Source organism: Cornus florida, unplaced genomic scaffold (assembly GCF_030987335.1).
Source record: "Cornus florida cultivar Cherokee Brave unplaced genomic scaffold, ASM3098733v1 CherokeeBrave_3.0.0_Hap2_Chr08, whole genome shotgun sequence".
Lineage (NCBI taxonomy): Eukaryota > Viridiplantae > Streptophyta > Magnoliopsida > Cornales > Cornaceae > Cornus > Cornus florida.
This window is the reverse complement of record NW_026775578.1, coordinates 74,452,793-74,478,442: the sequence shown is the minus strand read 5'-3', so window position 1 is coordinate 74,478,442 and position 25,650 is coordinate 74,452,793. Positions and strand designations below refer to the sequence as shown.

Genomic DNA, 25,650 nt, shown 5'->3' with positions numbered 1-25,650 from the left:
GTACACCTTTTATGATGTATTTGACATGTATGGATAAGGTTATAGGTCAATGACATTTATTTTACATTCTAAGTACTTTTACTTTCAAGCCTATTTTATTGAAAAATAGAAAAATGCAATGTTTTAACTCCATTACATTTACATGGGTGGTGGGAAGTGGGTTTTAACACTTCCATAGGGTTTCTTCAATCATGCATAAAGTGTAGCCAAGGGCCAAACGGTCTTTCGAAACCATTTTATAATTTTAAGTTTCAAATTTCCCTTTAAAAGTCCATTTTAGGCATTTTTGAGGTTCGGATAGGTCGTATTTTGCATCAGGCATTTATATGGCCCACAGACCATTCCCGCGTACTTAAAATCACTAAATATGTTTGCGTTCATAATCGTTTTAGCCTAGAAATGCATTTAGGGTCAAATGAACACTTGGTGCAAAATTGTATTTTCATTATTTTTGACCTAAACTGATCTAGGGGCATTCTGGGCATTTCATAGTACATTTAAAATTTTTCTTTCGGCATGGTCGTGTAGAAAACTTGATTTTAAGGGGGGTTCCTTCTTTGCATGCAGCTTTGCCCTTCTGCGTGCGCGACACCTATGCGCGCGCGTATGAAGGGCTGCCTTGTTGCCCTTTGTTTTGTCGACGTATAATGTTCAAACGATTGTTCCTCCTTCATCTGGACTTCGTTTTTAGTGATTCTTGAGCCTAACTTGACTGATTTTTCGTCGTTTATCCAATGGTGTACTCGGTTACACTTGAATCTTTTTAGAAAATTACAAGTTTGCCCCTAGGGCTTTATTTGTTCGTTTTTTGTCTTTAGGCCATAACTTCTTCGTTCGGATTCAGAATCAAGCAATTTTTGAGTCTAACTTGATTAATTTTTCATTGTCTATCCATTAATGTGCTCGGTAGTACTTAGATAAATGACTATTTTTCCCTTAGGGATAAATTTTTTTTGTTTTCCTTTTTATTTTGCTTTCGCTATGCTTTCTTTTGAGTCTCGTGACTTCATGGGAAGTCAGAGATGTGTCTTGGGAATGATGTACATTTCCAGAGACGTTGCTTCCATGTAAAAAGCCTATTTTGCCCTTGAGGGCTTATTTAATCTTTTTCTGATCTTTTTTTCCACGTCAGTTCACGTGGAGTTCGGTGGCCTCATGGAAAGTCACTTTGGTGTCCTAGGAATGTTGTATATCCCTAGAGACTTGTTTTCTATTTTTGCTTCTGCATTCGGATCTGTTATCGGGTTAAACTTAATTCGGTTCATCACAAGACGCACTGGCTTGAAAAACCAGGGTTGTCATAATACATACTAGGTACACTAAACAATATGAAACTAAATATTCAATATAAGCAAGTATACGTCCCCAAGTACACTAAACAATATTGAATGGAACATTATATATATATATATATATATATATATATATATGTATAGTCATAAGTATACATTCACAAGTATACTAAATACAATTTTAAACACACGGAATAAGTATACAAGCTCAAGTATACAAAATGAGGTTTACATAAGCGAAGCAAATATACGAGTTCAAGTATACTAAATGAGATTTAAATACACAAATAAGTACACAAGTTCAAATATACCAAATGAGATTTATATATGCCAGGCAAGCACCAATTCACAAGTTACAAGTAATCTATGATTAACTACTTGGAATTTAATGCGAAATCAAATAGTGGAAAGACTAAGATATGTGGTCACAGACCAAGCAAGTTATTCTGGGTAATTACGACCCACAAGGTACTACCTAGTGCGTGCATATATAAGTTATTCTGGGCAATTATGACCACCCACAAATGTACTACCTATTGCGCATTTTATACAACTTAGGAAATTTTTGTCTCCATATTAGAGCCAAACTCTAGCCATCATATATATATATATATATATATTGTCTTTACAAGCCTTCCAAAATCAACAAGTTCAAAACTTTATAAATAAATAATGCGATTAACCATATTCCATGCACAAGTAAGGTTGAATCCACACAAACCATATCTTAGAATTCAAGTCTAAATGGCATATGACATGGCAAGTCCTCAATATACGATTTATATATAAAACAAGAACATTTTACAACAATTGAGCCAAATTACCAACCTAAGCCACAAGTACTAAATAAGCTACAATTTAGTAACAAACTTTCAAGGTAATAAATTGTAATATTCTAAACAAGTTATATACCTACACAAAATATGTTTAAACAAGCTATATAAGACAATGATATCATATATCATGCTAAATCCAATTACCATTTTAAGAGGCTATAAGTACTAATTCTACGTAAGTCTAGTAACATGCTCACAAGGTAACCAAATGTACTACATTTCAAAAGATTATCATCCTAACATGAAAAGTCTCTAAAATCAAATAATTTAGTAAATGAAATAATTTACCTATGGCAAGATATACATACTCTCAAGGCTTTGAATTATCAAATAAGCTATACAATGCATATATACTATAATTCCTTAAGCCACTAAATACATGATACCTCTACACATTATATATATATAAGCTAAGCATGCCTCTAAATCATGAATTTAGCTACACAATATATATATATAGACTACAATTTGGCAAGATATACATATATATACATCAAACATGCTTTTAAATCACTAAAACCTAAGTCATTTCAATGATTTACAATCTATATACAAGACTATGGTTTAGTAAGCATGTAAATAATATATATTAAGCTCTAAAAACACCTAAACACTTAGGAAATAAATATACAACAACCCCTACCTCAATTTGAGATGAAATCTTAAATACCACCAAAATAAAACCTCTTCGAATGCGATGCTATTTCGGGGTTTTGTTTGGGACAACAAGGGAATTAATAAACCCTCAAGAGGCAACACCTAAATCCATACTTGGCTTCAAACCCAAACTCAAAAAATGGCTAAAATGAGATTTCAATCGGTTGGAATCGAAGGCCTCATTAAGGCCGACATTAAAAGGCTTAGACATCGACAGAAAAATCCAAGAGGAAAAAGGCCAAAAGGGAGGACGAAGGGTGGCAGGCCTTTGGGCTGCCATGGTTGCCGGCCAAGAGAGGGAGAAAATGAAATGAAATGTCTCATTCACCCCCTATTTATAGAAAAACTCAAAAAGTACCCCAAACAGGTCTCGCTCAGCCCGGAAAAGTGAAATTTGTGCAAACGCGCTCAAATGACAAAACACTGTGAACAAAAAATGCGTAAAAAAAAAAAAAAAAAAATGAATAATGAAGGAAATGGCGTCGAAAACTGAGTCCCAAGCAGAGAGATATGCCCCGAACAAGTTCGGCAGTAATCGGGGTCAAAAACCCAAAAATTGGGGAGGTCAATCGTAGGACAATTCTAAGAGTACACGACTTGATGAAATGTGAAAATGAATCCCGTACGAGGATCCAAGCCCCAAGGAGACACTTTGCAATTAACTTTCATTAATTACACAAAGGTACCTACACAAAAGGATAACTGCGCAAGTGACCCAAATGAAAATATCTTCCATATTTTTTTTAAAACCCCCAAATCAAAATATCTTGAAAATATATTTATGAAAAATACCCTAAGAAATAAAAATGTTTCTGAAGAATCTTTTTATCCACGCCCCTACGGGAAAAAGAAACAACCGGCAAGCTTTTTCCCAAAAGTAAAGCTACGCATATCAAGGAAACTAACAAGAATGAAAGCACGAGGAGTCAAAAATCAAATCCGAACATGAAGAGTGAGGTTACGAGAAAGAAAATATCTACAAAAAAAATTAATCCGAAAAAATGGAGAAAAAGGAAAGGAAGGAAAATGACTGGGTTATTACAGTCAGTATCAACATCACAATGAAAACTTCACGTGCTTTGAACACATTTTAAATTTTATTTTTATTATAATAATTATTTTGGAGTAGGGATGCAAGTTGGAGAACGGGATATGTATTCAACTCAGCTATGGATTAAGATTTCGAGTTAGGTTTTAGTTGAAATCTTTTAACTCAACCTCTAATTGGACTAAACGAAAGATTTGAGCAACTCGAGCTTAAATCAATCTTGACATATATTAGTTAGTGTTAACATTAACACATTAGTAACCCAAGTTTAATACAAACATGACATAACCAACCAAACCATGGTTTAATCCAAAGCCCCCCACTGAGATCGAAGGATCTAAAATCCGAACACCAATTGACATGGAAGAGTTATGTTGAGTGAGCCATTGAGAAATCAATTGTATTGATCGAATATGGAGAGAGATGTTTTGTATCAGTCAATTGTGTTGTTAGATCATAGAGAGAGATTTTGTATCGATTGATCGCGTATTTGGAATCCGATATTAAATCGTGGATGCAATTTGCTGATTTGGGATGTTTGGCATTATAATACATTCCTAAATTCATGCTAGTTTATAATATCTAAACAGTGAATTGTAACTCCCAATTTCAATTCCAATTCCAATTCCAAATCTTCACTAAACACACCCTAATGTCATTTAATTTACTTATAATTTTAAAAGATTAGGATCTCAATTTCTATGCAAAAAAACAAATGCACCCTAATATCTAAGTCCATGTCCACTTTGTTTTTTTTTTTCCCCCCCCTAGCAAAGACAACAAAACAAAACGGAATAAAACTATTATATGGAGCACAAAGACAAATCCCTCAAAGCCATCTCATGAATGTCAGAAGGGATAGAAGAAAGAATACAATCAGAATTTAAATGCCCAAGTGACAAAGCTGCAAGAGCATGAGCAACACAATTTGCAGTGCGCTGAATATGAGTCACTGTAGCCGTCGGAAAAAACTTCAATGCTGCCACAATATCAAAAACCAATGACCCAACTTCCATCGCAGCAACACTCTCACCCTTCACAGCAGCTACAAGCACTTTAGCATCAGATTCAAAGCATATGTGTGTCAGTTGAAACAATTGAGCGCAAAAAATAGCACAACGAAGACATACAGCTTCTGCCATCAAAGCCAAAGTAACCAAAAAAGATTGAAACACTATACTATAAAGTATTGAGCCATTCGAGTTTCAAAACACTGCTTCGCCACCACCCATGGAGGAAACAACTGAAAAGTTAGCATCCACATTACACTTGATATAGCCAGGCAAAGGAGGACTCCAAATCGAAGCAGAAGAAAGATCTAAAGTTGGACCAGCCACAATCACCTACACCGCATTCGCAATTCAGCAAATTCCCAATATCGTTCCACTACAGTATGCCTGTTAAAGACTCCATAAAACCTTTTTAAACACAAACCGATTACGAGCCTTCCACAACGCCCAAAGACAAAAAGAGATCAACCCCAAACAAGAGTTAACATCATTAGAGCGACCAACATGGCGTAAAATATAAAACCACCAATCCAAAAAAGAATGAAAAACAATATTTGAAAAATCCACTCGAAGCGGGGACAATTTCCACACCTGCATAGAATGAGGGCATTTAAACAAAAGATGAACAATATTTTCATCCTCAACCCCACATCTAGCACAAACAGGAATGAGACCCAACCCTCTATAAAGAAGAGAACACCCTATAGGTAAAGCATCATGACAACATTGCCATAAAAAATGCTTAATTTTATAAGGTATATCACATCACCAAACAGACTTCCACCTAGCAACACCATCCGAAACCAAAGAAATAGCATCATCAGACACATTAGGTATCATCCCATGCAACACATTACTAGAAATAGCTAAGCTATATGCAAATTTAACAAAAAACTGGCCTTTAGAATCAGGATCCCAATATGGAGCATCAACTTTATCATAATGACTAATAGGAATCCGACCAATTGCCTGGGCAACCGATTCATGAAATAAATGATAGAGAAGGTCCAACCGCCAGGAATAAGAAATAGGATTTATAAGTTCAGCCACAAAGCAAAAAGAACAAAAGTCAACATCAGGCCGAGGTTGAAGCAAGTTTGGAAAACAAGAAACCCAATGATCATGTCAAATATGAATAAATTTGCCATTTCCCACCGACTATTGTAGCCCAGCTTTCAGCAAAGGCTGGGTAGACAAGATGCTTCACCAACCCCATGATGGATTTGAACCCAAAGGTGCCTCCAAAAAAGAACAAGAAGAAAAATACTTAGCTTTGAGCAGTTTATACGCCAGACCTCAATTAAGAATTTGGAAATTCCAAGCATGCTTGGCCAATAATGCCATGTTAAAAGCTTCCAAGTCCTGAAAACCAAGTCCCCCACATTTCTTTGGTCGACACAACAAATCCCAATTAAGCTAATAAACAGGTTTCTTTGACCTAGACTTGCGCCACCAAAAATCACGAATATACTTCATCAACTCAAGACAAAGTGATCGAGGAAGTTGGAATGACGACATAACATACGTAAGAAGGGCACTTAACACCACCTTAATTAAGATTTCCTTTCCACCCGCTGATAAAGTTTTGGATTTCCAGGACCCCAATCGATCCAACATATGTTGAGACACAAACTGAAACACATCTCTTTTATATCTCCTAATAATGGCCGGCACAATTAAATAACGAGCGTGCATACCATCCTCGGATAAACTAAGCATCATACTCAAAAAAAATCTTAGTCCACTTGAAGCATTTTTAGACAAGAAAGTGGAAGATTTAGCAAATATAATCTGTTGACCCGAGGCATATTCATACTATTGCAAAATGCGTTTTAAGGAGGCAACCTCACTTTTAGAAGTAGAGCAGAAGACAATCGAATCATCAGCAAAGAATAAATGGGACATTTTCGGAGCCCCTCGACAGATTCAAACACCAGTTAACACCCAAGCTTGTTGAGCACGATTAATAGCTAAAGCAAGCGCTTCAGCACAAATAATAAATAAGTACGACGACAAAGGATCCCCTTGCCGTCAGCCTCTGGAAGGATAGAAGAAACCAACAGATTCTCATTAATATTAATGGAATGAGTAACTGTAGATACATCTACACAGACAGAAACCAGTTTAATCCAATGATCATGAAATCCCAAACGATGCATCATTTAAAAAAGAAAGTCCCGTTCAATCTGGTCATAGGCCTTGCTTATATCTAGTTTGAGCGCTATGAACGCCTTACGCCCCTTACTTTTATTTTTAAGGTAATGGAGAATCTCATGAGTGACAAGAATATTGTTAGTGATTCGTCTTCCTACAACAAAAGCACTTGCGTCCGCTAATAATAGCATCCATTACAACTTTCAATCTATTAGACATCACCTTCGCAATAATACGATACGCAATATTAAATAAAAAAAAATAGGCCGAAAGTGCGAAACAAGAGTAGGCGACAAGATCTTTGGAATCAAAACAATATTAATATGATTAAAACTTTTAAGTAAATGTCCAGAATTAAAAAAAAAAAAACTTTTAAATGACCAGAATTAAAAAAAACTTACAATAGCCGCAACAACATCACCTTTGATCACTTTGTTCTTTCATTATGGGTATATAACAATATTTTAGAATGTCACTTTAAACATGAGATTACCTACCTCTGTTGCTACTAAAAGAATAAATAAAGAAAAGAAAAAAAGAAAAGAAAATTAGTCCATTGACAAATTTAAATTGTTTATGAGAAAACTATGTTTTGTTTTATTGTTTTACTTAGTGATGGTCAAATATTAATTTGACAAAACAACCCAAATTCTTCATATTTTATTCCAACTATATTAGATTTATTACATTCCGCTTTCCCGCAAAAACAGACCCAATCTCTCTCTCTCTCCAAACAAAATTGACCGGAAAATTTTAGGTAATTGTAGAATTATCCACCGACGCTACAACACCTTGTAGCGGATCTAAACAGGTTTGCGATGATCTTTGAATTTATTCTATTTATATATATATAAATAAACACGTTTATATGTATAAATTACAATCCGTTATTTATCGCTTTTTCTTCATTCATTTGATCAATTCATTTGGGCTTTTTTATTCCTTTTTCTGTTTGGTTAATCGTAGGGTTTCTGGTAGGTCTTGTATTTGATTAATTTGGCTATTTCAGGTCAGAAATGGAAGAATTTTGTCTGAATTTATGGGGAGAGACTGTATTTGGTTTCGAATTTCATGTAATTAGATCCACTTATGAAGCTTTTTCGTAATTTTTAGTTTATTTGCACGTTGACCTGTTGGAGATTTTTAAAATTCAAAATTGGGTTTTTTTTTGGAACCCTTTTGTTACTGTACAAATAGATTCCGTATGTAAAATAAGGTTATTTGGCTGCATTTCCACCTATTATCTGGTAATAGATGATTATTTCTTTGCACCACTGGATCTAGAAGCTTTTTTAGTGATTCGTGTTTGGCTGAGAACAGTGAGAATACATGGTTGAGGTGTTGTTGGGTTAGGGAAGCACAGAACAAGAGTGTTTGAGTTAAGGCTATGAGGATGTATGGGGTAGTTTATGCTTTAATTGAAACTACGGATTTAGATGGAGTGGAATAATGAAAAAAATTAGTAATATAGCCGACCTTAACCAGTCTGGCCCCGGTTTTTGTTGAGTTGGGACTTGAGAAAATAGCGAGAAGGAAATGGAGAGAGAGAATCCACAATTATGGTGCCTCTTAAAAAGTGTATTAGGATTTTTTATGCCCTTCTGTTTATAATTACAGATTATTACTGGTTTCAATGCAGGCTTCTTGATTTCATCTTGGGACATTTTCGTGATAATTTAAAGGATTGATTTTGGTGGGTGTACAAGATAAGTCATAGCCTGTTCCTCTCGAGCATGCTTCTTCTCTGATACATTTTGCGGACAAAGTGGGTCATGCTAATTTGAGTCTCATGAAAATTTGGAACTTTGGTTGGGGTACAGAAGCCATATTTATTGTCCATGGCTGTGAGCTACTTATCAATCTCTGTGGTCTGCACAGTGTTAAGCTTTGTTGGCATCCAGTATTGGACGGGACTGTCACTTGAGAAAGTGATATCAAATGGCTTAACTGATGAGATTTCTATTTTTTCTGGGAACGCTGATCGTGCACTAGAGCTGCTTTTGGGTTCTTACACTACAGTTGCTTTGTTGGCCAATTTTGCTCTCAACGTATTTATCCTGCTCATTCTGTGTCTTAAGGTAAGCATTCTCTGGTTTTTAATAACTTTTAGTGTTAATTGCTGATCAGTATTTCCTGCTGGAACTATGTGCAAAGCAGCACATATGTTGAATGATGCAGCTTGCCTAAAAAGTACTCATACATAATATTAATTTCTTTACAGTTGCTTTTATTTGCTTTATGACCTTAGACTCTAGATAGTTGTTTCTGTTAGATGTGTTTACAGTTAGTGCATGCGTTGCGCTTAACCTTATTCTCATACACATTCAGAAATATTACGCATACTTGTTGATTCGCTTTTAGTCTTTTATCACGAGAGGAGATGAAGTTTAAGATTATTATTTTTTGAGAAAACATAAAATATTAATGACATAGACAGGAGCATAGCCAGAATTTATGTTACAAGAACTAATTAATACCGTCAACTTTTAATAATATAAACTTATAAATCGTAAATTACAAAAGCCCCCAGATGATGCACTGATGTTGCAAAAAACTCCCAATCTACTGAGAATCTACAATCAAGGCCATGGTGTCAAGTTGCCATTACATGAGATGCAAATTATCATAATATCTCAGTTTAATGATGTTGTTTTGTTATGTTCTTTGTTCAATATACCTGTTCAATAAAATTATGGCACATTTATATACTTTCGTTTTTTTATTTTATTTTATTTATTTATTTATTTTTAAATGTACCTGTTCAAAGAATGACCTATTGTTTGGTTTAACTATTTAATTTCTTATTCTTTAAAAATTCGAAAGTTCGTCTCTCCAGAATTTTGCAGAGAGAGCTTTCCAAGAATAAGTAATGAAAACAGAGGAAGTCCTCCATTTCACATGGGTCAATAAATAACCTATTATGAATGGTTTAGTAGCACTCAGTTTTCTTATTCTATATTATTGAAGACTTCTCATTTCATGGGGATGATTTCATCATTGGCTGTGGGGTCATGACTGGTGGCATTAATGCCGCAAGTTAAGGTAAGCTTTGGATTTTGAAGAAGGGCAGCAACATGTTGTATGTACTTTTCGATTTTGAACATTCGTAGCAAATTCCAATCACACACCAGGAAAAAATACAAATTTCAACTTTTTTGTTGACAATGGTGGTGTTGGGCCTTTTAGAGGACCTTGTAGTCCACTACCGGGCACATGTTGTCCTCCTGTCCCACATGCACGTGTGTGTGTATATATATCCAAATGCATATATGTATATACATATATACATACACACATATATCCAAATGAGGTATATGTGTGTATATTAGGGGTGGCAAACAGGTGGGTTGGACCGGGTTGAAAATGGGCGGGTCAAACATGGGTCAAGACCCATATTCAACCTGTTCTGAACGGGTTGAAAATGGGCGGGGCAAAAATGTACAGGGTCAACCTGCTATGATCCGTGAACTCATTAATTATTATTTTTTAACTAATTCCATTAGGCATTCACAATAGGACCGACCCGTTTATAGGGTATCCAACCCATTTACAAAGAATCTGACCCATTTACAAGGGGGAAAAAAAAAAACACATAACAAAAAAGGGAGAGTGTGCGCCTTATGCTTCTCTAATGAGACTGTATATATATATATATATATATATATATGTTATTAAGGATATTGAAAAACAGATCAGAGGTGGCAGCACCCTTAAGAAACAAACAGAGATGATTAAAATTTGATCAAGAGCCAGCAGACTAACTAGCATATTCGTCAAAACAGATCATTATTTACAACTATTGTACAACAAAACAAATAGATTATTCACTGCTTCACATATGATCTATATAGTAGAAAAGTTAGATCAGGATCTAGACAAAAAATAATATAAAGACTAATTATAAATACTGAAACTAATTATTTATCAATTTGATCAAGAGCCAGCAAACAATCAATCATATTCTTCAAAACAGATCATTATTTAGGGTAACTAAAATTGTCCCCTATACAATCACACCCAACTGTATACTCAACACAATTTGCATTCCCACAACAAAAATCTTACATTTCCTTTTCAGTATTACAAAAATGTTGACAAGGTGTTTGATAGAAAACAAGAAACTTAGAACAACAATTAGATAAACAATAGTATGACCTTTTTACAAAAATTGAAAGCTAAAGTTAAGCATAAACACTAATACATATCTGCAAAAACATGAAATCAACTTAGAGAGGAGATTAATCGAGAAAAACACCTCCTGCTTTCTCTTACGTTGCTCAAATTCTTCAATTTTTTTTTTTTATTTTTTATAAATAAGCAATTCATTAAAAAAGCGTTCAAAAGAGGAACGTGTCCCTAACAAAACCACAAAAACCTGGGTACCCTAAGGCCTCAGGGAAGGCAAAAACTCAATAGTCTCCTCAGCAGAAGAGCAGAGTTTACCCAAACCCCCAAAACAAAGAGAGCTAATAACAGAAGATTTCAGAACACTGATGGAAGATTCCTCTCCTTCAAAAGATCTTCTATTCCGCTCCCTCCACAAACACCACCAAAGACATAGGGGCGCCATCCTCCAGAGCCCTCGAGCCTGTGCTCCCATCCAACCCCTCTCCAGGTTTCCATCAGGCCTCTCGTAGATCTAGGCATAACTCAACAGACTCCAAAAAAACCTAGCAAAAGGTTCCAACAATCCACTGCCACTCCACCGCCACTGGACAACGCAATAGAAGATGATCAACCGACTCGCCATTGCACTTACACATGCAACACCAATTCACTGTGATAAGCTTTCTCCTTCTCAAATTATCCAGCGTCAATTTTACCCAACACAACCGTCCAAGCAAAAAAGGCCACTTTCAATGGTGCCTTAGTTCGCCACACTTCCTTCCAAGGGAATACCACCCCATCCGAGTCCACAAGGCATCCGAAAAAAGATCTCACACTAAACATTTCCCTAGCAGAAGAAATCCAAACAAGAGAATCCCTACCTCCTCCCCAGATCACCTGGCTATACAAAACTCTAAAAAATCAAACACATCATCCATCTCCCAATCCTGAAAAGATCGCTGAAAAAGCACATCCCAAACCGGTCTCCCGCTATCAAGGCAATAGCAGTCAGCCACCAAGGCATGCCTATCCACCGCAATCCTAAACAGTCTAGGGAATGAACATGCTAAAGTGCGGTCTCCACACCACACATCCTCCCAAAACCCAGTTGAATACATATGCATACGAACACTGAAATGGGTTTTGCCTCTCGGTGCTCAAGACTCTCTGTTTGTGCAGAGAATTTATATATATACACATATATATAAGGTTTTCTCTGCACGGCAAAGGGTAGAGAGAGAGAGCTACATGGCTAAAGAGAGCTGCACGACGAAGGGAAGAGAGAGAGAGAGAGAGAGAGGGGTGCACCCAGAACCAAACCCTAATCAATGTACTTGGATTGTTAATAATGTGGGCTGAAATATGGTTAACCATATTCAACCCATTTTGACCTTAAAATTAGTGAGTTAAAAATTATCCAACTCATTTTTGACCCATGTTAAATATGGTTAACCCAAATCCATTAAAAACTGGGCGGATATGGGCGGGTTGGTGGGTTCTGACCCATTTTGCCACCCCTAGTGTATATATATCCACTCACTTTTCATTGAAGCCATCCAACACGGTCAACACAACTGTTAATGGAAGAAAATCACCACGAGAAGCAGATTATAATGAGGGTATTGTGTTGATGTGGACTAGTGCTGATGGTGATTGTGAAAGTACTGGAGTTTTATATATCCACTCACTTCTCATTGAAGCCATCCAACACGGCCTGTTAATGGAAGAAAATCACTACGAGAAGCAGATTATCATGAGGGTATTGTGTTGATGTGGACTAGTGCTAATGGTGATTGTGAAAAACATCAGTTAGAGGGTACTAATCCTTGGAGAAAAATCAAAGGCAATTGATTCCGGGAGCACTAGGATTAGCAACTTGAGGAGAGTAGTTCTGAAAGAACTTGAACTTGTTGTGTTTTTCTAATTCATAGTGGATCTTTGGCCTACGATGAGTCTTTGTAGTTTTCTCACTGCTGTTTTTCACGTAAAAATCATGTTTATCTCTCTTAGTCAATTTTTACTATAGTTTGCTTCTTGTAATTGTGTGCATGCCATTAAAATCCTTCAAAGGTTAAAATCATGCAAAAAGAGTGAAATAGACCTATTTATCTCCCTTTATGTTTGTTAGTTAAGTGAGAATCAAGTAAACCACTTGTTCATACTTCAATTCTCACCGCTACTCAACAATGCATTTGAGGTGTTTATCTGATTGGCTATAGGTTAGAGATGTGTTGATGTTAAAAGATTTAGTTTAAAATTTACGTAGTCCCAGTTTTTGCACGTGTCTAACTGTGGAGTTCCTTGACCACTGCAATGCCTCAACTTAGTGAACTGTGGATAAGACTTATTTCTCAAGCTAAACCTGGGAGAGAAATTGCATTTATGAAGTTCCTTGTGTTGCCTAAGTAAATCTTGAGAGAGATTTTACTATTCTGGTCTCCAACTTGGTGAATTTTGTTATGAGAACTTTTAACAACAAGACAGGGAAGATACTTCACATCAATAGTCGATTTAAATAAATTGATAGTTATGAAAAAGGCTCCTGGTGGGGCTTGCAATGCTGTTTTTCGTCTATTATAGGCTATTTCTCTTGCTTGAAAAGTTTAATTTTGATTTATTTTGATAAAAGTGGCATTTTATTGGTGAACTTATTCATGACTATCTTATTTCAACTGATTCATTTACACTCTTCATGCAGACTATATTTTTTGTGGAGCTGTATCCATCTGAAACTCGAAAACTGGTGGAACGTTTTATTAATTATGTTATTTACAAGGTAAATATTCTTACAGTGACATGTAGGCCAAATTGTGACTCATAGCTGTATGTTTTTGGTATCTCATCCGTGCCCATAATGGTGGTTGCAGTCACACTTTGTTGTTTGCCCTTTACTTTGTAGTTGGCAATATTGTAAGATGATAATATACCCATTGAAAACTGTGTAGATGCTTTCTTCTTAAGGCTGAAAATTTTTGTACTTGAAGAGATATAAAAGAGTTAAAATTATTATGGTGTCAAAGAAATAATAAGTTAAGCTAAGGGTGATATATATGTGCATACATAAACAACTAACTCAACAGTTCTTCGTCATAACTACTTGAGATAAGAGTACATAGATCTATCGTCTCTAGTTGCCTCTTTGTAGAGCCATTTCCTTGGTTAAGTACACGATTTTATTTTATTTTTTGATAAGATTTCATTAAAGGCGCTCAAGATAGCAGCTCTCCCAAAGGAATACAAAGAAGCCTAAAATGGCACTATAATTTCAAGCTATCCACAAAATCCAAAAGATGCCACAAAATTTATACAATTTGCCCCATTGACCAAAAAAATAGAGTATAAAGGATATTGTATTTAAGAGACCAAATAGGGGACTCGTCTTCATCAAAGGATCTCCTATTTCTCTCATGCCACAGACCCCACCATAAACAAAGGGGCGTGGCTCTCCACGCATCCCTGGCTCAGCTCTCCACTATACACCCTCTCGAAGCCTCAAAAATATCAACCATGGACTCGGGAAAGACCCAAGCCATGCCAAAAGCAACCAAGAACAAAGACCACACATCACTTGTCGCTGGATAATGAAGGATAAGGTGGTTCACACATCCCTTACCATTATATATGTATATAATGTACACATGTATACTGCCACGATCTGTCCTGAAATATCCTTCCTAAGAGGTTGTGATTTTTAATTTTTTTAATTGATTTAAGATCTTGGATAGATTCCTCAACAACCCAATTAACTTTGAGGAATTTTCACTTCCATGGACATTTGACCTTAATCATTTAAATTTTTTTCATATATTTCAAGATTAAGAGTCAAATTACATGAAATCTGATTATATCGAAACTAGATACATCTAATTTCATAGTAAAAATGTTTGTTTAAGGCAGAACAATTGTTTTCTTATTATTGAATATTTTCTACTTTAATTTTTTGTATGCTGCAAATTTACTGACAGAGTTGGCCAAACTGTCTTATTTTAATTTCTGAGGGTTATATACTTCGAATCTTTTTATGAGCTTTATGTTTTTGTGAACTAGATTCAATAGGATTACTAATCATATACAGGACATAATTTACATTAGCATTTTAAATACTATCTATATTTAGGGTATCTACACCAGAGTTCAAAACACAATGGTAGTAAAGGGCAATTTGCGTAAATCATAAAAAATATATAACAAAACAAAAAATTTGTGAAAGTTTCCTGACAACAAATTCCAACTCATATAACCTCAAAATCATATTTCAAAGTTATGGAACTTTGAAATAAACCAGTTCAATAAACCACCTAAAATTCAGTAGTATAAATATTGAAAGTTACTTCGAAATTCTTAAAATTCAATAGTAGAATTATTGAAAGTTATACTTTGAAATTGACTATGTTCTTGAGGGTTTCAAAGCAAGGAGTACGTTAGAGACGATTTGACTAAATCAATATGATCAAGTAGAGCAAAGATGAAGGATTGAATAAACCATTGAGAGGCGTATTGTGTGAGGAGGGATCCATTGATGGAGCAAGACTCGAGTGGAAAGTTTGGCATAAGTCTCAAGGAGTAACTAGTGGATTCTAGGGTGGGAATCTGATAACATGATTGTAAAACTTCTTTCTCATAGTGGATTGCTCATTACGGGTCCCGAGGTTTTCCCTATCTGGGGTTTTCTACATAAAAAAAATTTGTTCACTACTTTATTTATTTCCTGCTTTATGTGTTTGTGTGAATATTTTGAGACAAGTAAACAAACGAATGAACAAGGATTACCGGTTATCTGAAAAAAAAGTTCCAAATTAATATCGTTAAGACCTATTCACCCTCTATAGGTCTAATAAACCGTGCATACTCTGTCTTGTCATAGCCTTGGGTAACGATCCCATATTTCATAACATCTGAAATTTAGAGAATGGAATTTGTATTAACGTTACATGGCATACTTTGATGAATATTTTGCGAAAAGTCTGATAATGGTTTCCCCCTTTGCACCGCTTTTTGGCTAATTGGAACATGTTTGAGTACTTAAGAGACTGATAGAAGATTGGAGGCTATACACAAAACTTTCTTGTTGAATTGTATCAATATGGTACCGACCAAGGGGAAAAAAAGAAAAATACAACTGTAACAGATTGATTAATTTGGATTGCTTCTCTGGATCAGTGTGGATCTGTGTCGTTGTTGAGTTTTTTATCACAATGTGCTATTTTCACTTCTGTGAAGTTGGATGGGTTAAGTAATTTTTGGACACACATTGATCTCTGTTGAGTCTACTCATACATTTATATGTATGTATTTATATATCTAATGGGTTATATAGTTATACAGATATGTTTGCTAAGCTTACTCTTTCGTCAATGTTTATTTGATTGCTATTCATGTATTGATGTTTGATTACTGTTGAACAGGGGATATTTCTTCCATTGGTTGTCCAGCCAACAATATCTCAAGGGGCCCTATGGTCAACATGGTTGATTGTCCTTTGTTCCTTAAAGGTATTTGAATTATATTTTAAAATGTAGCTTTTGCATGGATGCAACTTAATGGCTCATCTTACATTAAAGTAACCTATGTGTATTGTACAGATGTTTCAAGCTTTGGGTAGAGAGCGTCTTGAACGTCTGAATGCGTCTCCTTCTGCATCCCCTTGGACATATTTTCGTGTATATTCTGTATTATTGTTCATCATATGTATCGACTTGCTCTGGTATTGCTTTATGCCTTTAAGTCTTTTCTAAATAGCTGCTTTGAAATTGGAAATTTATCTTTTTTGCATTCTTAATTTTGAGAGAAGAATATGCATAGGAACAAAAATAATGTTTCACTAATTTTGGGAATAAAGATTTATTCTGCAAGTCCATCAAAAAGTATGACTAAAACTAAAAACAGATGTATATATATATATCTGTATATTTTCTTTTATGGAAATGTAATTTATAGCTGTCGATGAAGCACAAACACTTCTGAAGAGATGATGTGTATTTGCTTAACATGGTGTCTAACCTGTATTGGACAGAACACTCTTTGACACTTCTAGAAACATTGTCGACATGCCTAACACGTCTAAAATTTAGTATGCTAAAAACGGCCAAAACAAGTCAAGCATTTGGTGGACACTTTTTGATATACGAGAAAAATCTACTAACAAAAAAAAGAGATTAGCGAAGTAGTATTGGCAGTGTACATATAATGATGTTTTTTATATAATGTTTGTTTTGAGGTACGCACTTGTTAACATAGAATTATGAATAAATAATTGCAGTTAGATATATGTGCTATCAATGTCGTCAAAGGCGCGTCTAGGTGCGTGCCTAGGCTCCAAGCTCATAGAGGCTCAAGACTTGCACATGTTGTGTGTCAAGGTGCACCTTTGACAACATTTGCGCCTTTAATATGGAATATGAATGCTTGAATAGTAATTTAATTTTTTTTCATTATGTGCCTCACTTCACTGAGGCACGCGCCTCGCCTTGTGCCTGGTGGGCTCTAGAGGACCTCTAGTGCCTTAGTGCGCCTTGGGTTGAATAGGTCTTGTGAAATTTTTTTAGCTTTTAACTAACTTTTCAACAATTAATTAATATAACTTAAATTCCAGTTAGTTATATGTGGAGTTTGATCTAGGTTAAGATTCAATTTTCTATCAAACCACAGTTAAGCAGTAGAACAGTTAATAAATCAAAGTAGAGAGGAATAGATACATGAGATTTTTTATGTGGAAACCCCTCAAAATGGAAAAACCATGGGACCTATTCATTTAGGCATAATCTACTATGAAGAAAAAAAAAAAAAAGAGATTACAACCATGTTAACAGTTTAGTCATCTCAAACCCCTAGTTACGTCTAGAGACAGATGATGCCGCACTTTCTCCGAAAGTCTCCAGGCCATCCACCCGATTGTCTACAACATCCGCTCCTCAGGAATCTGCTTCTCTAGTAATTGCTCTCCTATGTCTGCTCTTGATTGTTCGGTTGAAGAATTAATCTAAGTAAAATCTCTTTCATGGATATTCAATCATACATGAATAGTCTTTGTGAACCCTAGATTGAATATGTGAGGAATCTCTCTTGTTTTCCTCACCCTAGACTGGCCAAAACGAGGGGTGCCAATCGAGCCGAGCTGAGCTTTAGTCAGTTCAGGCTCAGCTTGTTTGCTTGTGGGCTCAGTTTGGGATTTTGATGGGCTCGAAAAGTTGAGCTCCGGTTCAGATTGTCATTACTTTGAAAAACTCGGGCTTGGTTAGTTTAATAACAGAAGTTATTTGGGCTTGGTTTTAGCTCGTGTTCATGATTGCTTTGCCTTGTTCATGAACTTATACAAAGCTTTCACGAGCCTATGTTCATGAGCTTAAGTTCATGAACCTATACAAGCTTATATTTATGAACGTGTTCATAAGCCTATACGAGCCTATGGTCAAGGACATATACGCGCCTACGTGAGCTCATGTTCACAAGCCTAGGCGAGTTGAGCCCAATACTGTTCAAGATTGGCTCGTTTATTAAAAGAGTCTAGAAATTGAGTTCGAGCTCAGCTAGTTTGCTTAGCGAATGGGCCCGAGCCAAGCCTTAGACGAACCGAGCCAAAGTTGTTCACGAACAACTCAGTTCATTTGCAACCTTAGTCAAAACCCCATTTTATAGCTAATATTGGAGTCTCATATGTTTTAGGTATTTTAATAGAGTTCTAAAAAGTATAGGTCCAACATGTTCGATCAATCGAGCTTTTGAATGAAGCCTACTGGAGCATGTCCGGTCAATCGAGGCCTTGAAATGTGTGATTGATGAAATGTGTGATGAGTGTCCCTTGAATTTTGTGTCTGCCAAGTCTTCAGTAGATGTCCACGAACAACTCAAGATACTTCAACATAATACAACTCTGTCTTGATGAGGAATATGACAACACATGACTTAATTTCCAAACATTATGGAATGTGTATTTCTCCTTTTTGTTAGACGAGTCTTCTACTACCGAATCTAGACTAAAAATCCAAGGGTTGGTCCTTCATAAATGTCACAACCTTTTGACCTAAAGTCTTTATTCTTTTAATTATGTGTGAACATTTCTGCATTGGAGATGTAGAAGAGATACTCGCGAATCTAGAAAAGCAGTTTACAAGTGATTCACTAAAAATATGTTTTAAATTCATACCCTTGAGGACTGTCTTATTTGTAATAATAGAAGATGGTTGAGGATTTTGTGCTACAAAAATGGACATCACCATAAGAGTGGGAATCGTCGCTTGCGGATTTTAATTTGTCAAAGTTCCATAATGGGGTGCCATTATTCTAAGAAAAAGAGAATGCCATAAAGGGCTTCTGGGAGAATTGGTTTATGCCAAAAAAAGGTCAGCCACTGTCCACTACCTTGCTTGGATTTCAATTTCAGTAGAGTAGAGCCTTTCATTTAGTAATTGAAATCCTGACATTCTTTTCCAGAGACTTAAATAATTGTGTGAGACAACCAGGCCCTTGGCATAGGTGGTATGACCTTCACCTGTCCAAAGGGGAGGTCGAGGGTTCAAGCCCCAAGCAGGATAAAGTGGGTGTGTGTGTTTCTTACCCACCCAAAGGGGGAAAAAAAAAAAAATGAGCTATGATAGTAATTCTGCGTCCATTTACTTCTATACGAGTAGAAATTTGGAGAGCACCTTGGTGTGGCACAGTGAAAGGTTTCCTAGTTGGGTTTTGTGGCCTTCTTGTTCTTCACCTACTTGTGGAAGAGGGAGATAGCTGAGTATCAAATCCCTCTCTCACCTTTCTTCAGCTTTTTTCTGTTCATCTATTGGGGATGGGGCGTTAGTGTAGAAAAACGATTAGAAGATGAGGGGTAGATCCATCCAATATGGACTGACAACAGATGGGCCCGCTAACTAGTTATCTTTCTTACTCCTGAATGCGAACGGCTAAGTGAATCTGCTTAGATATTGACTCGGCATTTGATGTTCACCCTTCCACCTCGACCTTAAAATGAATCTGCTTAGATATATCTTCTAAGTGAATCTGCTTAGATATATCTTCTATTTGTGTTTGATTGTCCATGATTTAAACATAAAACATTGGAAGGGAAGAGTCGGAGGGCAAAAAGGAGAGAGAATGAATAAATAGGAGAGTGCACAAATTCACTTGCGTGAAATGATAAAGACTTTGAATTTTGGCAAATTCTCAAATTAACTTGAGCATGCTTATCTCTTGTCCAAATATTTTATATGCACTAAAGACTTATAAAGGAGCTGCAACTGTGTTGTGATTTCTATATTGTATTTTAGGACCTGAGTTTGGTGAGGACTTTTTTTGAAATCGTGGTACATATTATTTCCTAAATGATGGAAAAAATATATAAGTAAAACAATATAGTAAAAGTACACTAGAGGGCATACCCTCACCAAACTCAGGTCCTAAAATCGGACACCATAAAAAGCAAGGACTAAGCCTTGCTGAACAATTCAAGCAAATAGACTAAGAGATGATGTCCTGGAGGCATACCCCCAAAACATCCATTACATCCCAAACAATGCCCCTAACCAGAAATCATGGTACATATTAATTTTTTTGAATAGCTAGTCTGTTACAAAGTAACATATTTTTGACACAATGACACATTATCTTAAATGTGATGAAGAAGCTAGAGCGTTAGAAAGTAACATCTTTTCGACACAATAACACATTATCTGAAATGATGGAGATGATTTCTTTGAGCTTTTTCTGTTTTGAAGTATATTTTAGTTTTACTTATTTATTCCTTTTTTTTTTTTTTTTTAAGTTCATGTCCATGCATGAACCTTTTACCCTCCAATGCCTCACATGTTTTTTACTGGAGTTCTTGCAGGATAAAGACGTGTCTGGTGATATATAGAAGATTAGGTTCATCTATGTTCATGTTGTTATTCTTTGAGCCTCTCAGCATTGCTTTTGAGACATTACAGGTATTTTACCAAAAATTTCCTAATTTTCTTTATGAATGTATTCATCAATAAGTCTCAGGGTATACAATTTTTAGAATAATTCAGGCTAAGGTCTAGAAAATGTTTTTTTTAGGCAATTGTGGTCCATGGATTTCAGTTGCTAGATATATGGCTCCATCACTCAGCAGAAAATAGCACCGATTGCCAAAGATCTAAACTCTTTGATATATCAGCAGCAGGTAGTCCTCAAATCATTTATATGTATTCATGTGGTGTTTATTATTTTCTTGTTTGGTGGTACTCTTTTTCTATGGTCCCATTTTTCCTGTTTTCCCCCTTCATAAAAGCGTGAATACTTATCAGAAGGGGGGGACAAAAAAAAAAAAAAAATAAAGAAAAAGAAAAAGAAAAAGATAAAAAAGAGAAGTCGTCCCAAACATGAAGTAAGTTTGATACTTTTATTTTTTATTTTTTATTTTTATTTTTATATATTAGAATTTGTGATGTTGGAAAGAAGATCTGTCTTGTGAAACATGAAATATATAGTCGTTTCAGTGAAATGGTTAAAGCATGTGAAATGATTTTCCGTTCCAAAGATATATAGTCGTTTTGAGTGAATTCTTAAAGCATGTTAAGTCACTGGAAAGCAGTGCAGAGTGAAGGGAATACTTGGTGCTTTCACAGCACCTTTTTTGGTTATGTCTGACCTTGTTGAACTGGTATAAAAATCAGAAAGTGCATCAGTGTTTGTTTTTGTCTTCTAAGTTACAAGTGCTTGTGATTGCTGTAAATTTGACATCTGTGTAGTTTGTGGGTCTTCTTGTCAATGTCATTTGTTTGTGCGTTTTGCTAAAGTTAAGGTTCAAGAAGTTTCTTTTGACTTTGGTGTATTTTCTCTTCTTGTGTTGTTGCTGATGCTGCTAAGTTCAGGTTTACGGCGATTCTTGCTTGCATTGGATTTGTTTTGATTTGATTTTTCATTATTATATTTGTTTCTCTAATTAGCAAGAGTTGATGCAGGTTCATTGTGGGAATGGAAAGGCATTCTTATACGTAACTTCGGGTTTCTCCTAGACGTTATGACGTTGTTTATGGCTCTTGGTCACTATTTAAATATTTGGTGGCTTCATGGCATGGCATTCCATCTTGTCGATGCAGTCCTATTCCTAAATATACGTGTAATTTTTTCTCGCTTGATTTGATTTCAATGGTTCAACATTCATTTAGCTTAGTTATTTTGGCATTCTGATGTCATGTTCACTGCACTTAAATTTCAAATTCATACTACAACCAGGCCCTGTTAAGTGCAATTGCAAAGCGTATCAGAGGATATATAAAACTGAGAATAGCTTTAGGGACTCTTCACGGGGCACTTCCTGATGCGACATCTGAGGAGCTACAAGCATTTGATGATGAATGTGCTATCTGTAGAGTAAGCTTAGAAAATTCATTCATTGTTTGCCTTTTAGTAATTTTCTTGATCTCCAAGATTTGATAAGATTGGCCAATGACAGGAACCAATGGCTAAGGCTAAGAAGCTATCTTGTAACCATCTTTTTCATCTTGCATGCTTGAGATCTTGGTAAGATCTATATTTGTTGTTATAAGTTATAAATGCTCTTTGCCTTTAATTGCAATTTATGAAGTTCAATATAATACTGAAATTACATTTTAATAAAAGGTTGGATCAAGGTTCGAGTGAGAATTATTCATGCCCCACTTGTCGTAAACCACTTTTTGTGGGCAGACCTGTAGACGATGCAAACCTGCATGCCGGAGAAATTTCAACTGATGAGCAACTTGCCCGTGAAATAAGTGCCCGACTTGATCGGCATGATAATCCTGGTCATACCCTGCCTACAGGAGTGTTCCCTGAGCAGGCAGAGAACCCTTTAGAACGTGGTGCTTGGAGGTTTGGTTATGTACTTGTATCTTTTTTTCCTCCTTTATTTTACCTGTGTTTAATTACTCTTGGCTGGAGGGCATTGCTTAAGGCAGGTTCTTTTGACTAATTATATTGAAAAAGCACCTCTTAATTATGTGGCATGGAAATACATTTTTATGATTTCGACAATGCATCCATCAGATGAAATTTTGTCATATTTTAAGTTGGGTAAAATTGCAACCTGGTTCTACCATTTTTAGGGCACATTCTATTTTGTTATGCGCTGAATACTCCTTTTTATGGAACATGTAGAAACTGTTTAACTACTTAACCATAAGAAAGAAAAATAGCAAACACTAGGTTAGCCTCCGGACCAGTTTTAAACCCTCCATTAGCTAAATACTAAGCGATTCCACACACACTGCTCTCTCTCTCTCTCTCTCTTTACACCACAGCCATTCTTTAAACCAGTCTATGTTTTATAATTGTTTTTTTGGTTTAATTTCCTGTTTGCATGCTTTCAGGGGGACAAGAATGGATCCAAGTTGGTTGAATACTTGGGGTGGCCGGGGTCTCGATGGTGCTGGTCCATCTACTGCTATTAGATCAGTTGGATTAGGGAGAGTCCAGATGATGATGAGGCAACTCGCTGCTGTAGGAGAAACATATGCCCAGACTGCCTTTGAAGATTCTACTTGGAGTCTTTGGCCCACAAATCCCTCTCAGGCTGGTACATCCAGTTCAACTGTTCCTCCTGCAGGTTCTGTACGGAACCCTGCAAGTGCTGGTGGTTTACATATGAGGACTATTTCACGTGCTGCCAATGATAGTGTAGCAAATATGCTTGCCATGGCTGAAACAGTACGGGAGGTGCTTCCCCACATCCCTGATGAATTAATTTTTCAGGTATAATTATGATTTGAGTTGTGTTATCTTACTTGATGCTTCCCCCCTCCCTTATTGGATCTTATTTGATGTTTCAAGGTTTTCTACCCATTTCCTCTCCCTCTCTCTCTCTCTCTCTCTCTCACACACACACACACACACAAAAAAAAAAAAATGAAAAAAAAGAAAAAGAAAAGAACAACAACTTCAGTAAACTTAAATCTTTTATTCTGATGAGTTCTCAAGCCTTTTGTTCTGATGAGAATGATACCGCTAAGGAGAGTAAGATTTTCTAGAAGTTGATATTTGTCAAAATTTTGGGTGTTCTAATGTTTTTCTCAGTGCAACTGCTCCTGTTTGGTTTCTTCTACTCTCTCTCTCTCTCTCTCTTACTTTATTTTTATCATGTTTTGTTGTTGATAATTATGTCCTGGTTGGTTTCATTTATGTTACTGAAGTGTAAAACTGTATAACTTCAAAGAAAAAGGATATTAATGGTTATTCAAAAGCATTGTTTCCCTCTAGCATTTAGAAAAGGGTCACTACTTGTGCTTAACCGACTGGGTGCTATGACGGGAAGATGGACCTGACCTTTCACATTATATCTGCACAAGTCTGCTCTCAACTTGAATCTAATTTTTCTTTTTATTTTTTATTATTATTATTATTTTTTTTCTAGCACCAATTTTCTAAACTATGACAAAGTTGAGGTGTTTTCAGTTCATGGCCTTCTGATGGTTGTTGTCAAATGCAGTTTTAAACACCATGTTTAGCATAGTCAGTAATAAACAAAGTCTATCACTAATATTTTTAGATGGAACAGTTATATTACACTGCATTAGTGAAACTCTGGTCATTTTAAATACAATTTCTCTCCCATCTTGGTGGATTCTGTATTTTCAAATCAATGAATTTTGAATTTAAACACCTTTTTAGTTTGATTCAGGATTCTAATGCATCAAAATTTTTGCAGGATTTGCAGCGAACAAATTCTGCAACTGTTACTGTGAATAATCTTCTCCAAATGTGACTCGGTAATTTTTTTTCTTCTGTTTCTAATGTCTGTGCTGCAAGAATAGACAGGTTCAAGAATTTTGAAGGGTTGGCGACACATTACCAAAGGTTCTTGAACCATGCAGCATTCTGTTGTCTTTCACTATGTTCTGTTTGATACCCTATAAGCTCCATTCAGTGTACATACAGGCGATTTACTAAATTTGCTGCCACTTGTGTGAAAAAAAAAAGGATGTGCAGATATAGCATTTTTGTAAAAGAAAATAAATTTGCTCTACATGTGCACATGTACAAGTTTGTTTTCCTGATCTTAATTTTGACACTACATTTTGTTGCCTTAATCCTGCAAAGTGTTATTGTCTTCTTTTGGTTTCACACCATGATCCGGATGGGGTGGGTCTGGTCTAGGGCTTGCAAAGGCTAGTAGACAACACCATCCAACAGTTTAAGCTTTTGGGTCGGAATGCAACCTCATGGCCCGTTACAAGTGGTATCATAGGCTTAGTCCTTCATTCAATTTCTCACCAAGTGCCCAATCTTGGGGTGTTTGGGTCTTTACAGTGTCCTCCCGTTGTTAAGGGTTTGTTAAAGGGGATGGGCAAATTAAATGATTCAACCGCAATGATAGCGTCACAAGTAAGTTTGGACGGGTGGGAGAATGTTAGAGGTTCTTGTTTCACATCGAATCCGGATGGGGAGGGGGTCTTGGGCTTATAGGGGCGCGTAGGCAGCATCGAATAACAACTTAAACTTTTGTTATAAATTATATTTAAAACATTACCATGTTTAGCAATTCATGAGCAAAATAAGTGTCATTTTCGTCGCTTGTTGTTTGGCTTTAGGACCTTTAGTTGAAAGCGCAATGT

General features: G+C 36.0%; 1 protein-coding gene across 2 annotated transcripts; it reads left to right on the top strand.

Annotated features, from left to right (window-relative positions):
- The first annotated feature begins 7,645 nt into the window (after positions 1-7,645).
- Positions 7,646-25,125, top strand: LOC132268128 (E3 ubiquitin protein ligase RIN2-like). 2 transcript variants are annotated; one of them, XM_059768870.1, is made up of 14 exons: positions 7,646-7,808; positions 8,007-8,070; positions 8,637-9,075; positions 13,803-13,880; positions 16,510-16,596; positions 16,687-16,808; positions 20,925-21,021; positions 21,134-21,239; positions 22,021-22,178; positions 22,295-22,432; positions 22,515-22,582; positions 22,682-22,912; positions 23,410-23,791; positions 24,744-25,125. In XM_059768870.1, the coding sequence occupies exons 3-14, from the start codon at positions 8,836-8,838 to the stop codon at positions 24,798-24,800; spliced, it is 1,764 nt and encodes a 587-aa protein (XP_059624853.1). In that variant the 5' UTR covers positions 7,646-7,808; positions 8,007-8,070; positions 8,637-8,835; the 3' UTR covers positions 24,801-25,125. The 2 variants fall into 2 exon arrangements, with proteins under 2 accessions (XP_059624853.1, XP_059624852.1); XM_059768869.1 differs by lacking the exon at positions 8,007-8,070.
- The last annotated feature ends 525 nt before the right edge of the window (positions 25,126-25,650 follow it).

Coding starts and splice junctions, on each gene's coding strand:
- LOC132268128 (XM_059768869.1), top strand. CDS start 8,836: ATGGCTGTGAGCTACTTATCAATCTCTGTGGTCTGCACAGTGTTAAGC. Junction 16,809..20,924: donor ATATGTATCGACTTGCTCTG/GTATTGCTTTAT, acceptor GAGTTCTTGCAG/GATAAAGACGTGTCTGGTGA. Junction 22,583..22,681: donor CTTGCATGCTTGAGATCTTG/GTAAGATCTATA, acceptor TTTTAATAAAAG/GTTGGATCAAGGTTCGAGTG.